Source organism: Branchiostoma floridae, chromosome 4 (genome assembly GCF_000003815.2).
Source record: "Branchiostoma floridae strain S238N-H82 chromosome 4, Bfl_VNyyK, whole genome shotgun sequence".
NCBI lineage: Eukaryota > Metazoa > Chordata > Leptocardii > Amphioxiformes > Branchiostomatidae > Branchiostoma > Branchiostoma floridae.
This window is the reverse complement of record NC_049982.1, coordinates 8,567,541-8,583,582: the sequence shown is the minus strand read 5'-3', so window position 1 is coordinate 8,583,582 and position 16,042 is coordinate 8,567,541. Positions and strand designations below refer to the sequence as shown.

At 40.5% G+C, this 16,042-nt stretch overlaps 1 protein-coding gene across 1 annotated transcript in view; it reads right to left on the bottom strand.

The window, feature by feature from the left end:
- The window catches only part of LOC118413201 (liprin-beta-1-like), a 47,828-nt gene that overhangs the window by 3,658 nt on the left and 28,128 nt on the right, over window positions 1-16,042 (bottom strand). Inside the window, 18 exon segments of the mRNA XM_035816418.1 lie at window positions 103-417; window positions 2,985-3,107; window positions 3,339-3,427; window positions 3,791-3,902; window positions 4,396-4,546; window positions 6,505-6,645; window positions 7,321-7,459; window positions 8,670-8,840; window positions 9,534-9,702; window positions 10,538-10,725; window positions 11,681-11,777; window positions 13,033-13,077; window positions 13,544-13,618; window positions 14,462-14,497; window positions 14,998-15,027; window positions 15,390-15,416; window positions 15,910-15,964; window positions 15,967-16,000. Of these exon segments, the coding sequence (XP_035672311.1) occupies window positions 103-417; window positions 2,985-3,107; window positions 3,339-3,427; window positions 3,791-3,902; window positions 4,396-4,546; window positions 6,505-6,645; window positions 7,321-7,459; window positions 8,670-8,840; window positions 9,534-9,702; window positions 10,538-10,725; window positions 11,681-11,777; window positions 13,033-13,077; window positions 13,544-13,618; window positions 14,462-14,497; window positions 14,998-15,027; window positions 15,390-15,416; window positions 15,910-15,964; window positions 15,967-16,000 (1,997 nt within the window).

Genomic DNA, 16,042 nt, shown 5'->3' with positions numbered 1-16,042 from the left:
AGTGAACACTATATTTTCTCCCTGCTACAAAATCAAATCACCGCAGACTTAAAGACATTTACAGTTACTGCTTTAGGTACCAGCTACTGATGCATCACCAACCTTCATCTTGTCCGTAGCCTTGATGGGGATGTACCCCGGGCCCTCCTGGTGCTCTCTCTTGTACCTCTGGATCTCTGCCCCCACCAGCTGGGTGAAGTGTGTGCTCAGGTGTCTCCTCAGTAACGTCTTGTTGGGGGGGATGCTCAGGAGGTGGGCCAGCGTCTCCGCGTTGAACTTGGCCTCCAGGACCATCAGGCCGCCGTGGACACCGCTCCCGCGCAGGTTGGGCGCGTACTCCGACAGATCCACGCAGCGGAGCCACTCCATGACGCGGTGGTTCGTCCACAGCATCACCTCCGCTCCGTTCTGCCACGTCTGAAATATAAAGTCACAACTGTAGAGACCATGCAGATTTCAACACAATGCAAACTACTGCAAACAAAAACATAAACCGAAACTCATTGCCTCACATAGCCTCGGGTCCAGCATCAATAGCATGACAATTAGTCAGCTTAGCTACAGAACCACGAAAAAAAAGGAAAAGAAACATGATGAGATGGCCAACAATTACATACAACATGTTGGAAAACAGCTGCGCAAAATAAACAGAAAAAAAGCTTGGCTGGAACCCTGATATCTGACGTATACTCCTCGGTACGACATGTTCTGCTAGGAGAACCTTACTCCCATACGGAGGACATGCAAAGTACATGTACCTACAGTCTGGAACATGGTACAGCACGATCAGGAGCTGCCAGCTGCCCTGTCAAGCAACAACTCTGACTAGATCCAAAATATAGATGACCTAGTTACAGATTACCTAGTCACACCACCATCTTATCTATATTCAAAATTTGATTTAGATCATTTTGATCGATCCATCAAAACTTGATTGTTTTTGACTGAGGTTTACCCTCCCCTGACTTACAACACCATGTTTGTTTGTTTTTTTTAGCGTAGAGTGCATAGCCCAATTGTTAGCGACCCTGCCTCTGGGCAAGAGGTTGGAAGTTTGAACCACGGCTGTTGTCGTTCAACTGACACGAATGCTACTCAAAAGGGTTTCAGTCCAAAGGACAAATGATCTAATGTTCATAGAACTTGTTAGAAGGAGCTTCCAAGGTAAAATGAACCGTAAATACTTAACATGGTTTCTGTCTTCTCTGTCAGAACAAGTGGAAGATTATCCCTTTCAGTGAGCAAAACTGGTTCATGATCACTTTCCTTTTTTTGTTGTTATAACTTTCTAGTAAGAGTCCTGTACTTTCTCGTGTAATAAAGACAGAACGATTTATTGTTAGGATCAGCGGACAGCTCCTACTGAAGGGCACATGACCACACATACAGGAAGCATGGCATGGTAGTGTGCGCGACAAAGGGTGAGGTTAGTACCACACGGTCTGATTTACCCGACGTCTGGCTCGCACCAGTACGTCGACACCGTCCTGCCATGTCTATAGGGGAAGAAGGGAGAAGAGGCAACAATCAATACTCGGAATTATCATCCACGTGACGTGTGTGAGAGATACCGCAGTAATGCAGCGGGGGGATGCAACACAGGCACTGCACACCGGGGGGCAAAACAGTGGAGGATGCAGGTGCAGAGAAACTGAAATGCAGCAGCTGAAATTAAAGTGGGGCACACAAACAAAGGAAAGAAGCAGCAGGAGAAAGACTGCTTAGAATCAGTTAGTTAAAAATACGTTTAAAAATGATTCTACACTACAAGTATTACAACAGAAATGCTCCACACTTACATTGCTTTCAACTGAATGCCACAACAAGGCTGTTCAGAATTCACGCAAAAATGAGCAATAAGCATGTACACAACATACTGTTGTTGAAACACAAAATATTGAAGTTGAAAGAGCTAGTATTTGCAAGTCTTGCTGACTTTTTAATCAACAATATTCAGTCATATAAATCTATGACCCCTGCATACAAAATCAGGAGTTGTCTTCCATTTTGTTTCCCACTTGGCTAAGATGGATAGATACAATGAATAAACAATCCTGTCTCAAGAATTTGTTAGTATCACAGCACAAACTATCCTCACACAGAACACAGAAAAGCTCCAACCACAACAAAATGGAACTAGCAGGACTGTACAACCTTAAAAACATAGGGATGGGTCTGACGATGTCCATCCTGTGTGGCAGGAATAGTTACAATCAACTCTCAGAAACATTACATAAAAATGGATATAGAAACTTTAATTTAGGATGTTGTCTTTCAGATAGTGTATGGTCCAGAGGTAAGCAAAAGAGCACAAAAAGGCTGCTGAAATGGAGATGACTGGATTGCTTGGGGGGAAAAGGCAAGCAGGAATAAAGCAGCTCAACATCACACCTGGCATGGAAAAAAAATGCAGGGATCATGAAAGATAAAAGTTGTTTTTTTTTTGCAGCAAGGTTGCCATAAAAATGTATTTCCTCCCCCTCATTATTAAACAAAGAAACATACATTATAAAAACAGTTAACATTGGTGACACACAAAATCTGAAAGTAACATAATATGTCTGAATGTTGCTCATTAGGATGACACTACATTGTACTTCACACTACACTTGTGGACTGTACATGTACAGTACAGAAAATTAAAGCAAAACAGCATAAACCAGCAACTTGACTGTCAAACTTTTCATAATGCATAGTTTATATGCCAGACAAAATGCTTTTAGTTCTTATAGTATTCCTCTCATGACACCACTGTGTTTTCCTAAGCATTCAATGATGTTGAGAAACTACTCAGAGTCAAAAACAAAGGACTCCCCCTTCACAAACACCACTACATTAATTTTGCCTACCATTATTGATATGACAAACATTGAGGTAAGTCTTAATCATGGTAAGATTCTATTGCATCTAATAATACACATGATTTAATCAAAGTTGTTGTAACCAAATTTGTACATGAATGAAAACTTAAAGTGACGCTGTACCTCTTCTGTGGGTCTCCTGCGTAGACAGTTGGGTTCAAAGTTCTGCAGCCGCAGCACCTGGATGGCACGCTTAAAGCTGAGGTGGTGAAGAACGTTAGTCATGTTCAACTTGAACAGGTCATCCTGCAAATAACAAGGGATATCATGTGAGTATGGGACAAGGATTACTAAAAACTACTGCAATCTAAGCAGTAAAAACATGTTTCCTCGATGATGGTTAGACATTTAAATCATACTCAAAGTAATATTTAATCAACTGTTACATGTACTGGATGAATTGATAAATGTCTGGACCATTTCTAAAATATGCCGAGTTGTTTGAATGACTGTTACCTATAGTAGCCACTGACTTACCACAGTCATGTAGTTCAACATCCTCCCATCAATCCTTGCTTCATTGAAGGGGTCCTTGTACTGGGGTAAACCAACGTCATCCAACCACCCTGAAGAAAACATTATTACATTTATGAATATATACTACATACCTACAATGCGCAATGAAAAGCAAGAATACATTGTTTATAATGTTAAGTTTTTAAAATTTTAGTAACATTCTCATCATTTAGAAAGTACAGATCTAAAACACAAAAGATTAACACATATCCAGTTCTTGCAGAAATTGTATATTTACAACATTTGAAGTTGCCAACAAAATACATATTGTACTTTTTCATGTCTTCAACAGTCATCTAGAATGACGACCTTCAATGAAATTCACTTGCCATTTGTAAAGCTCTATCTGTCTACAATGGATATGAAGTTTGAACTGTAAGGAGAAAACTCATGGCAGAATTAAGAGGACATACTTGTGACCCAGTTGTGATCCAGCTCCCCCATCTTACTGGTGTCTTCTGACCCGATGGCCTGGAGGGCCAGCTGGAGTTTCTTCCTGTGCAGGTAGTTCTTAATGCCTAGTTCCTGGGAAACAAAAGGAAGATGATGTCAATTAGTACTACACAGCTATATTTGTCTACATCTCTAACTCATCTTTACCCCTGCACTCTAATACTTGCAGAACTTGACAATTACAATAAATCTATGGATAAGTGTCATATGTTGCATAAAGGACTACTTTCATTCTGAGACAGTCTTTCATACCAGGCCATATGTTGTACGTTGAAAAATTCATCCAGAAGTATCAGTCTTGAACCACTACCTGGTTATCATAAACCAACTCTTATTTATCCCAGGATGTGACAAGCACAAATGTAGAAAATAGTTATAAACATGGAGTACATTAACATGTACAAGTATATAACTAGTAAAACTTTTTCATCTTCCAGAGGTTCCTTGATTCAGTCTACAATGGTCAAGCAAACTCCTCCTCTTTTCCTGATATCTACAGTGATCATTTCTTTCAGGATGATCTGTTTTTCTACAAAGTTACGATCAGACATGGGAAGCCACCTACCCTCTCCAGGTCATGTGGTGAGGACCTGAGCAGAGTCTCTCCCCTCTTGACGTAGCCCCGGGCATTGCCCACGTACATGCCCAGCCCCTGCTCGTGCAGCCACTGGCACACCTGGTCCGGGTCCCACTTAGCGAAGGGCGTGTCAAGGTCACTGGAAAACACAACAGCCAACATTCGTCACTGTGTATAACTATGCAAATTTGTAAGTACATGTACAAGCTGTTCCATTTAATGGAGAGAGGAGAGATTGATGCTTGCTACTAGATTTACCTTTTAAAAATTGTTTCTTGATTGATTTTTCTTACATAGCCAGTCAAAAAAATGTATGCCAGGTATAAATATACATTTAGTATATTACATGTAAGTGTGAAAACTCTATTCACAATACAGACCACCACAATCTGCATCATTTTGACAATGATTCAGAATCGTGTCTGCCTTTATCGTACAGAACTACAACCATCATAAAAAGAGAAAACATTACGAGGTTATTGAATTAAGATCCTGTAACCAGCACCACAAATGAATGTTTCATGTACAAATCTGTACATGCTTCCACAGCACAGCACCCAAAACATGAGTTACCAGTATATGTACAGTGTAAAGTACTCCAAATGAAATGCAGAATTGTTAGCTGTACAGTTGCTACACCATAATCACTACAACATGTCCACTGCAAACAGCAACCTATATACACACGTACATGTATGCCACCTATAAGCCACACGCAATGAACACAACTGAAGGACAATCTGCAGAGAAAAATGTCATGGTAGCTCAGCAAAAGATAACACAGAAACAGCTGAAAAGTGGCAAGCCACAAGTTGCAATGGCAAGCCACTAGTTGCAATGGGAGCTGAACTTTAGAAGACAGGAATAATGCATAGAGTGTATGTTGGAGCTCAGCACCTAGAAAGAAGCTTGTATATTGAGAAGCTTACTCTATCATGACATACGTTACCTTGCAGAGAGTAGTTAGCACATGTACATGTATGAATAACCACATTGTGCTGTGATCTGGGTATGTATGAAAAACCTGAAACTATGTATGTCAAGCCAGGGTTACTCCAGAATGTTGGATGACTGATGAGGGGTTATAGGTCAATGGTGGCTACATAAGGGGATGGAAAGCCACAGGTGAAGGGTCACTACAAGAAGAAGAAACAATAGGCTAGAGGTCATGCATGACCTTGTGGAGGAGGTAGTAGTCTGAGTTGAAGTGTTAGACGGCTGTTCTATCTGCCAAGTGCACCCGTTCACCAAGACATCACGTGGCTGTTCCGCTCACCAGGTTTCCCCCCTCAGCTGTTTTCGCGTCGGGGAGAATGGCCTGTTCCAATCAGTCTTGCCAGAGGGCGAGGTCGGGCTCCGTTTGGGCGTGGCAGGCTCACTGCCACTATGTTCCCTGCTAATGTATGTATATACCATGCTTCAATGTACAGCTACTATGTTAAACTGTTCTACAGTTAGCATTCTGCTAGGTTTAGAGAGCTATCAACCAAACATACAACTAGAAGTGTAAGCAGAGTAAGTTGTTGTGAGAACCTAAACTAGAAACTGTATTCTACGTTGATCTCTCCTCAACATTTAGTGTCTTGACTAAGAGTAGGTCAGGGTTCCATGTTTCAACATGGCAAACAGAAGGTCTTGCCAGTTTCCTCCAAATGCCTCCTGTTTTGGTTAGCAGCTACATGTACTGCGAGTTTGTTTGTCAGAAATGCTGCAGGTATATATTTAGCAAATGTACTGATTGTCCTCTCACAGTGGTAGGTACTGACAGCCAGAAACAGGTATACTAAGCATAGCCATTCCTGCAAGTTACACAGTCACTCTCTACTACACTACAGTGACATCTGCTACACTGAGTAACTGAAGCTTTAGAAATAGAATATACATACACACAAGTGCAACATACAAGTCTGGAAAAGCATATATTTTTAACAAAACGACATGAGAAAAAGAGACAAATATGACAGTATCCATATACAGTGACAAACTATAAGCCACTATCGAGAATGTTTCCATAAACGTTCATTAAACAGCTGTCATAAGTTTTAGTAACCAACTTAACGTCTTTAAAATGTCTAAGACCATGATCATGATCCTTACGTGGTAGGTTTGAGGTCCCGCGACCAGCCAAGCCTTGGTCCCGCGGTGGCCCGGTACCGTCCCCCTCGTCTGAACGGCGAAGGTTCCTCGTACTCAACATCACGATCGGGGTTAAAGGTAGTAGACGCACTTCTCTTCAACCTGCAAACATTGGTAACATGACGAGATCAAACATTCAATATAGCACTTTTTACAAATAGTGTAGCATACATTGTTCAGTAGACACTGACCCTGCCTCTGGAAGTCATCAGATTGAATCCTGGATGTGTCATTCACCTAACATGCACTATTCACAATCCTACAGACAGAGTTTAAGCTGTGGTGCACTGTTCATTTTATTCGTCAAAAAGAGCTAGGGGAACTTCCCGGTACAATGAACCTGAAAATATTGCTATAAGTTATGGCATCTGACTTCTCTGTCAAACAAATTGGAAGATTATCTGAACTGCTCATTTTGTTCATCTGAGCTAAACTCAGGTTTCAGCTCACTTTCCGAAATACCAACAAGCAACAAAGTCTTTCCTACTGTAATGGACAGTGGCAGCATCACCATACAAGGAAACATGACACTTTTACTACTAAGGGCAAAATATACAGTGTGAATGGTTTGTTGTTTCAGACTTACTGCCATACATTGTACTATGTACATGTACAATTGTAAAGAAATAAAGTTTATTCATTCATCACTACTGCAACCAACATACATCTGCTATTATTTCAGTTGTAAGAGTTTTGTTTGGCATCAATCATCAAAAAGTATTATCTATTCTACCTACATGTACAAGAATGAACAACGTGTTGCAAATATCCCCTCACCTGCCAAAGAATCTCTTGATGGTGTTTCCTCTCTTCTTGGGCTCGTAGCCGAACCTCTCATCCCCCTCCATCTTGATTGGTTGAGCCCGGTGGGCGGAGATTGAATCCAGCTCGCTGTCTGACCCTGCCTCAGTTTGAGCTGGACAGTATCAGAATATGGATTTGGAGTTACTCAAATGAAGATTCTGTCTAAAATGCTCCATTTTATTTAATGCAGCTATTGAAAAATACCATAGAATGGAAAGCAAGAGCCGTATGTATATACAGACACATATACTGTATATTGCGGAATTCATATCTCAAAGAAATGTTCAACATTTGACTACTGTGAGAACATGTCATACAACATGTAAATACCAATGTTCATGGATGACATATTAGCTCTTGACAACATATCGGATGCGTCTTCTAGACAAGATTGAGATAACTATACAGTAACAACGTCAGGGTTGTTTCTAAAAGGAGCAAAGTAAGACTTACTATCACTTCCTGCAAAGCAAGCTGAGCATGCAGTAGAAGATATTGATTAGATTTGAAGCAACAAGTAGTGTCAGGTACAAAATTAATAAACAGACACCCTATAAAAAAGCAGCAGGCAATACAATAGGTAAATCTTTGTAGCAAAAGTGCATGTATACAAAGCAGTTGAATCAGTTGAATGAATTATTTTTTTTGTCAAATCATTGAGTGTAAATCAAAGGAGTAATACATGTACATGTACTAGATATTAATGGTACTTGGTAGAAAACACAGTTGTAAAGGAAGACAGTGATGATTCTTTCTTTGATTTAATTGTGAAACAAAAAAGACTGCTGGCACAAATATTCAAACAAAATGATCTGAAAAGCAACACAGACTTGCCCCGAATATAACGGAGGCAAAATGGAACACCACCTTAAAAAGGGACATAACAAACAAAGGCCAGCCAACAACAACAACAACATGAAGACATTGGCAGCTGCAGTCTGATGAGGCAGAAACACATCACAGAAGCAAGCTTGGAGCAGACATTTAATGAAGACCTCAACAACAACAACAACATGAAGACATTGGCAGCTGCAGATGAGGCAGGAAGACATCACAGAAGCAGAAAACAAGGTTGGAGCAGACATGAAATGGAGACCTCAACAACAACAACAACAACAACAACAACATAAATTCATTGGCAGCTGCAGATGGGGCAGGAAGACACCACAGAAGCAGAAAACGAGCCTGTAGCAGACATGAAATGAAAACCTGGGTGAAAACAAAAGCCATGAAAACATTGATGACAACAGAAAGAAAAGGAATGGAGAAGACAGATGTTTCAGCTGCCACACAAGCAAAGGCGGGAAGGATGAAGGGAGAACCTTGCAGGTACCAGGGCCCTCCCCTGGCCTCCCTGACCAGTCTGTAGTCATGGTAAGGGCTGTAGTCATCTGAAAGAAGGCGGATCTCCTGAGTGTTTGGCCCTAGGGTGGCGTGGCCATCGATCTCCTCTATTCTGCTGAGGTGGGGCCGCCTCCCTCGAGGGGGAGTGGCTGGTACGGAGGACAGACAGTGGACAGAGATAGAAGAGACAGGCTTGAGAAGAGAAGTTCATGATTTGGTTGTCTTGACCAGCCTCCATTTCTTGTATAGCTGTATCATACTTGTCATGGTTTTCGAGCCTAAAACAAGACTTGTGTAATTTTCGTGTCATAGCTAAACTTTCAAAGACATGATGAAGAAATCATTGCTGTGACAATAGACAACTAGAGGACAACTGTGATGTGAATGAATATAGAAAAAAAAATCATTCTAGAAAGAGTGAAGACGCTGTACAAGACAGACACTTCTCACAACATTTTTGTTTTTTTCTTGGTCAAATAAACTAATCGTCTCTCTGAAAAGACCTCCCATGGTTTCACCACTTTCCATCTAGCTATAGATTTGGCTACATGTATGTCTAAGACTTTAAGTACGAGCACAAATCTCTTGTACACGTACATATAAACTGACATTGCAGACACTATAACTTAGAGGTTTACAAACCTATAGTAGGAAAAAGCTGTGAAAAGATTTACACTGTGAAGAACGACAACTATTTCAGAAAAGTACATAATAAAGATGTACATATGGAATGAAAAAAGAGCTACACAAAAAAATGTCAAGGTTGCTAAGTACATTTTTTCAGACAGTAACTCTTGGAAAGAAAGCCACCCAACATGATGATGGTGGTGATGAGTACTTACAAAGGTTGGGTGCGCTGGTGCTCTTGTTGCCTCCCCGCAGCTTGAGGAAACCTTTCCCGAAGGACCCCAGGCCCCGCCCCTTCCTGGTGATCAGGCCGGGCTCCTGCTGCTGCTGGGGCTGCTTCTGCTTCGGAGGCAGCGTGTTGAACTTGCTCTGTGGTGGCGGACTCTGCAGGGTGGTTTCAAGGAAAATTATTATAGTCAAATACATACCATGGAATTTTTGGGACAGACTCAGAGACAACAAGAGCATAGCAAAAAGATCCTACAGAGATGAACACTCAATCTGTTGTACTACACAAAACATGGGCAACACCAAGTCAAAGCATCATTTCAAGATATATACTGCAGTATGTATAAAGTTAGCTTTTATGATGCATTTTGAGGCATCTTCTTATACCGAATACATAATTTACTTATGTCATTTCACAAATGTATGCAGGCAACATTTAAAGAATTTTTTTACAGGTATTTAATTCTTTATCCAAACTGCAACAAACTGGTGTGGCCTTACTGTACACCACCTTAACCTTGCCACCAAAGCACTACACAGGACGACCTCAGCACAATACACTGTACAGGCAATATGCCTTACAGGACACCTTGTAGTTCTGGAGCAACCTACAGGAGGAAGTCATCACTGCCCCAAGAAGAGGCAATGTAACACCAAAGAGGCAAATGGCTGCCACCTCAAAAGTCAGTCACACACATCATGTTCCCTTAGCCCACTGAAATACTACTAAACACTGAGTGTGTCTGTTTTGTTCTTGACTTCTGGACCTGACCGTGGACTTCTTGCTACTGCGGAACGATCGTCTCCACCATCGGAGGGAGAGAGGAACTGGGCTGTCGAAATCATTGTCCTCTGCCTATGATGAACAATGTCAACAATTCACGACAACAATAACAATGATCTCACTGGTTCTAAACCCGTTACCCTTTCCTTGCAAAGAACAAAAAAAAACATGATTATCACAGCTGGAAGCCAAGCTTGCCAAAGTCACCTTGTCTGCATCTGAGATGACCTTGATCTCCTCCAGACTGGACGACCTTGCCTGGGGTCGGAGGCGGGGAGGTTTGGGCGGTGACTCCATGACGGGTTCCTTCTCCACCTGCTCGGCCTCGATGTTCTCTACCGTAGTCTGGGGCGTCTCGTTGATGGTGCTGGGAACCTGGCCTTCATGGGACGTGTCTGAATAAGGTAAGGGAGCAGGCAAGCGATCAGCATAAAAGTACATGTTAAAGGTAAAGTCCTTCAAACACATAGGCCACAAAGTTGTGCAGCTCACGCTGCAGTGTCAACTCAACACTTGCAACTGTCTTCAGTAGGACATAATGAGATTTTCACTCTTTCTTAATTCACTGCATTCGTCATAACTCTCAAACACAGGGATAATCCAATAACGCAAAATAGATATAATTATACTTTAGTAACAGCTAGAACATTGAACATGCAAATGACAAACTGATGTGCTGATTAAAGTAATGAAATGATGTTTGAAAACATTACATGATCCATGCATTATAACTATGAACTTCATGCATTTCCAATCATGCAGACAAAACTATTAAAAGTGACAGTTATTTCCTTCTCATAGCATGCATCACACCAGGAACTGTTGCACCAAGGAAGTCACAAGAGGACACCGTGAAACTTTCTCTTACATTGTTAACAAGGAATAGCAAGACCTTAAATTTTCAAATCCCAAATGTTCTTTCAATAAATGTCAGTAACTGATCTAAATTTCAGCCTTTACTCCTTGAGAAATATAGTTGTTAGTTTCAAAATCCTACCAAGTGTGGCATAAAAGTACTATGCCACACTTGATATGTTTGGTTTGGTTTGTTTTGGTTGGGATTTGCTCATTTCTCCATTAGTGATGGATACATGATGGTACATCATTACTCTTCCTGGAGTCCGGGTAAATGATGTAAATCACTGTATGGCTGATGCGAGACGGTTTACGCTGCCCCCATCCAGGTGACTTGAAGTGAATCACCAACTTCATAACATAAGATTTTATTTGCAAAGTATCCACCAAAGATACTGTTTAACTGTTTAAAGGTTTTCTTTCCTTTCCTGTCTGCAACAGCCCATCAGAAGGCCTGTGGCCCTGCATGCCAATGTTAGTGAAGTGTACCAGTACCTGTACCTAGTTCCTGAATGCTCAGCTGTTCAGTGTTGGTGTTGATAGGTGTGGAGGTGAAGGCAGGGTCTGGCATGGCCGGCTTGGGAGTAGGGTCCTGGTGGAGAACAAGGAACAGAGAGGACAAATTAGCTTTTGTACATTTTTACAGTATGTGAATTACTACTCTTTGATTAGCTTTTTACATACATCTATTAGTAAATGCAGTTCCATGCCGTGCAAATGATCCTGGTTGAAAAAACAGCGATCAACACTGTAGTGTTAGTGAACATGTATCATCAGATTCTGGGCTATGTGTGGTATACAGTGATGTGGGTCTATTTGTAGCAAAAGCTAGGTCATGTGTATCCATATGAAATTTGAAGAGAAAACTTTTAAAAAACTTTATTCAGTCCATTAGCTACCATAGGCAAGATAGACCGTTTGGGTCTACATGTAGGTACATGTAATATCAAAATGCAATATAATAACAGGTTTTGTCAGATACAATCTTCAGAGGTAATCAGGATGATTCAGTAAAACAATGTTTACAGCAGGCAAGACTTAGAGACAGGCTGCTCCCTTCAATGTTTGGGTGGTCAGAGATATGCATTATGAGTTAGGGAATGTACAATACAAACTTGATTGGGCAATTACACACATACAGGTTCAAATTTTACCATGCTGTGAAAATCACTGAAAGGAATAGCCTGCATTAATTCAACATTTGGTCCTGAAACCTAAACCATGATGACCACTGTCAGAAAGGATTTCATGCTCACATTCAGTGTCTAATCATAAACCATGCATTCTGTACATGTTATATGTTCCTTGTAATGTGGACTCTCATAATCACACTGGGTACCTTCAAAGACTGCCACATTAAAAAATACCACCATGTTGCCTTCTAAAGAATGAACCTAGATGAAGTGTGCATACATCAATGAAGGTTAAATCCAGCTAATAAGATATGCCAAAAAGCAGTTATTCAAGCAACTGGGTTTGATTTTGGAAATGGTCAGACATTTCAGATAGTATCCACTATCTTTTATCAGTGACAATGTGAAGTGTGCATACCTCAGGAATTACTGCAACTGCATTCACCGATATCTTTAAATTTATATTTATTCTTAATTAATGTGGCAATCTTAAGATACCCAGCAAAACTAAAGAGTTTATAGTTAGGAGGTGAAATGAAACAACTGTTATGTTGGGATTCTCATGCTGTGCATCTGTCAGGCTGGTTATCCTGCAAAATTAGAAAACGGTGCTCTGGTTACTGGCGACATGCAAATGTTCAATCTTCACGACTAATGCAAGACTTCTGTGGATGCTGTAGTCAGACGTCATCACTGCTGGATAGCATACTCTACCTTCCTCAGACGTGGCAGGGAGTGGTAACCCCGATTCTGGAACAGCTGGAAGGCAAGTGGTGTTACAGTAAGAGAGCTGCATATTAAGTGCAACTACATCCCATGGTAGTTACATGTCAGTCACACCAGCAGTAGTGTTAGCACAAGCCTGTATCAGGGTAAAAACTAAAAGGCAAGGCTACAATGGAAGTGTTAGTATCATGAACAGGGAAGAACTGACAACAGGTGAGAACTGATTGTTAAAACTACCTTTAAACCATGAAACTTAGAGCTGCGTACTTGATACACACAACAAGCATGTGCAACAATGTTACAAAGGACAAAGAATTCAGAGCAAGCTTTTGTTTTCTTTTTACAAACTACAACTCTTGATGCCAAACAAAAAAATGACTAAATATGAGGTTCAGTCAATTGTATACTGCAGTTAGAAACACTGAGCATAAAACTGTTAGCAGGAACTAAGAAAACTTTTCTGTCTGGTTTTGAAAATAATGGCGAATGCAATTGGTACCCTTAAGTATCTTACATCCTTCTTAGCAATTCTTTGTTGTGGTGGTGGGGAGGGAGGTGGTTTGGACACTACAGGCTGGAAAACACAGCAGGGACCACATCTTCATGTGACTTACAGTCAAACCTGATGAAAACAATCACTCAGGGGACGGTGGAAAATCGGTTGTTGAAATGCAAATTGTTGTTGGATAGTTAGGTTGTTGGCCGGTATATGATAGCATATTGCTCTCACAGACTATGAGTGGTTTCTTTAAGTTTGTCAAACTGATCAAATTCAAAACAGCCACTGTTAAACCATGATAGCAATGTTTGTCTAACAAGTCTGGGGGTGTGGCCTTTTGGTAGGCTGTCCGCTCCCAGTACAGCCAAAAAGTGGTTGGTGGATGAGATAGACTGCTGGTTGATTGCCATGTACAATTTGATGGGACTGTTCGACAGGAGGTGGTTGGATGGGCAGGTTTGACTGTAGTCCATGTTTCTCTATGATTAGTGATGTTTTCTAACGATGAAGAAATGACAGCAGCTATTCACTAAAAACATCACGACGTTTGCAATAGATACATCCAACATTCAATATCACTTCAATTTTGGCTACTAGTATTCTAAGTTAACATAGTTTAGTTTCATGACATCTACACAAGAAATGTATTCACCAGATAGACAAAGGCAAGGTATATTAAGTGCTAGCCTACAGATACTACAAGCAAAGTAGTATTACATTATGAGCTACAACTGCAAGCACATGTAAATCTACAATGTCTTTCTACCAGCTAGCTGGAGTGCTTGTGGCAGGGCTATCACTACTATTTCTACTGAACTTAAGCATAGATCAGATACAGAACGTTTTTTATCTAATCTACAAAGGACAATAGCATTACATGAGAATAACACCATGCAAGAGGAAAACAGCACCACCTACCCTTTTGTACAGGCGAGGCAGTGAGCGAGTAGAGTACTACAGTTACAGGAAGGAAGAGGAAGGGTTTGAAAATCATCACACAGAATATCAGTAGGATAAGAGATATTATACATAAGTTGTCGAAGGTCTTTAGAAAATCAGTTCCAGTAGGAGCAAGATGCGACTTTTCTACAAAACCAGAAAAAGGCATACAAGTACGTTTAAACAATATGTTAAATATATCCCTCTGTTTCTTAACATTCAGACGTTAAAGAATAAAAAAGATGCATTAGATGCTCTGCAATGCAGCTTCAAAACCTGTTTGTAAAAGAAAAAAAAAAACTATTAAAGGAATCTGGCCAATCTGCTTCTCACAAGCACAACTCCATCAATGCGAAGTACTTCTTAGCAGAAAATTAAATTTGCTGCTTAAAAAAAGGAATGCATGTAATCAATCACAAAATCCTTCTGCAAGAAATGCTTACAGTACCAACAGTACATATAACATGCCATCAATATGCCACAAGATGACACCATGCTATCAATACATGCAGTACCTCCTCTGCCTGCTTGGGGGCGTCGGATGGCTGCTAGTTTTTGGAGACACATTGACAAGAAACACAAAAGAAATTGTTACCATCTGCTAAATGTGATGCGTTGAAAATTGATCTATCGTCACTATTTTATAAAAGTTGTCTTCTGTTAGAGGTTGAATGAAGTACATGTACATGCACAACAACATTGGATTGATTCACCATTTGCTAATGATAAATGCAGCTCTGACTGTATAGACAGTCAAATGGAATGTATATGTATATACATGAAATAACTTGTGAGTAGAGACATTGATAACAAACAACAACTGAAGCTGGATGAGTAAACACCACCCATGACACAATTTTAGGTTGCTTTATGATTACAAAAATGTACATGAAACATTGGTTTTTACCTTACTGAGGGAAGGCAAAGAGGTGGACTGTGAAAATCATGATGAGAAGTCAAGTGTTTATTAATCTGTGAATGAAAGATCAGCTACCTCCTAAAGCAAGGTGTGTTCCACATGGTAGCTGTTGGTATATACATGTAACGTTATATATACAGAGTTTCCAACTGATTTGTGATTTACCTACGACTAAGGATACAGACGAGACAAACACAAGACAACAGACAATGCACTCAGCAATGAAAAGAGCTAGTCAGACAGTCACAGAACTGATGTGATGAAACAAACAAGACCACATTATGACAGGCACATCATATTTATGAACCTAATATTTGTTCCATGGGGCACTGGAAAGTAAAGTGTAATTTTGCAGACAAAGGGTAGCATGTGGCCAGTAAATGAGAATTTCCAGTTGAAATCCCTGTAAAGTTTAATCTATCGAAATAAAAATCATCACACTCAAATAAAACTTCTATGCTGTTGTAGAAGATGAACTGGGAACTGATGTAACAGAACAGTCTCATACCTGTGTTTCTTTCAGGGTCTCCTCCAGAGGTTCCTGTTCAGGAGGAGTGGGCGGGGTCACAATTCCATCCACCTCCTCCCTGGAGCTTCATCTATATGTGGCAGTGCAAGAACATTAAAACTGTACTTAAAGA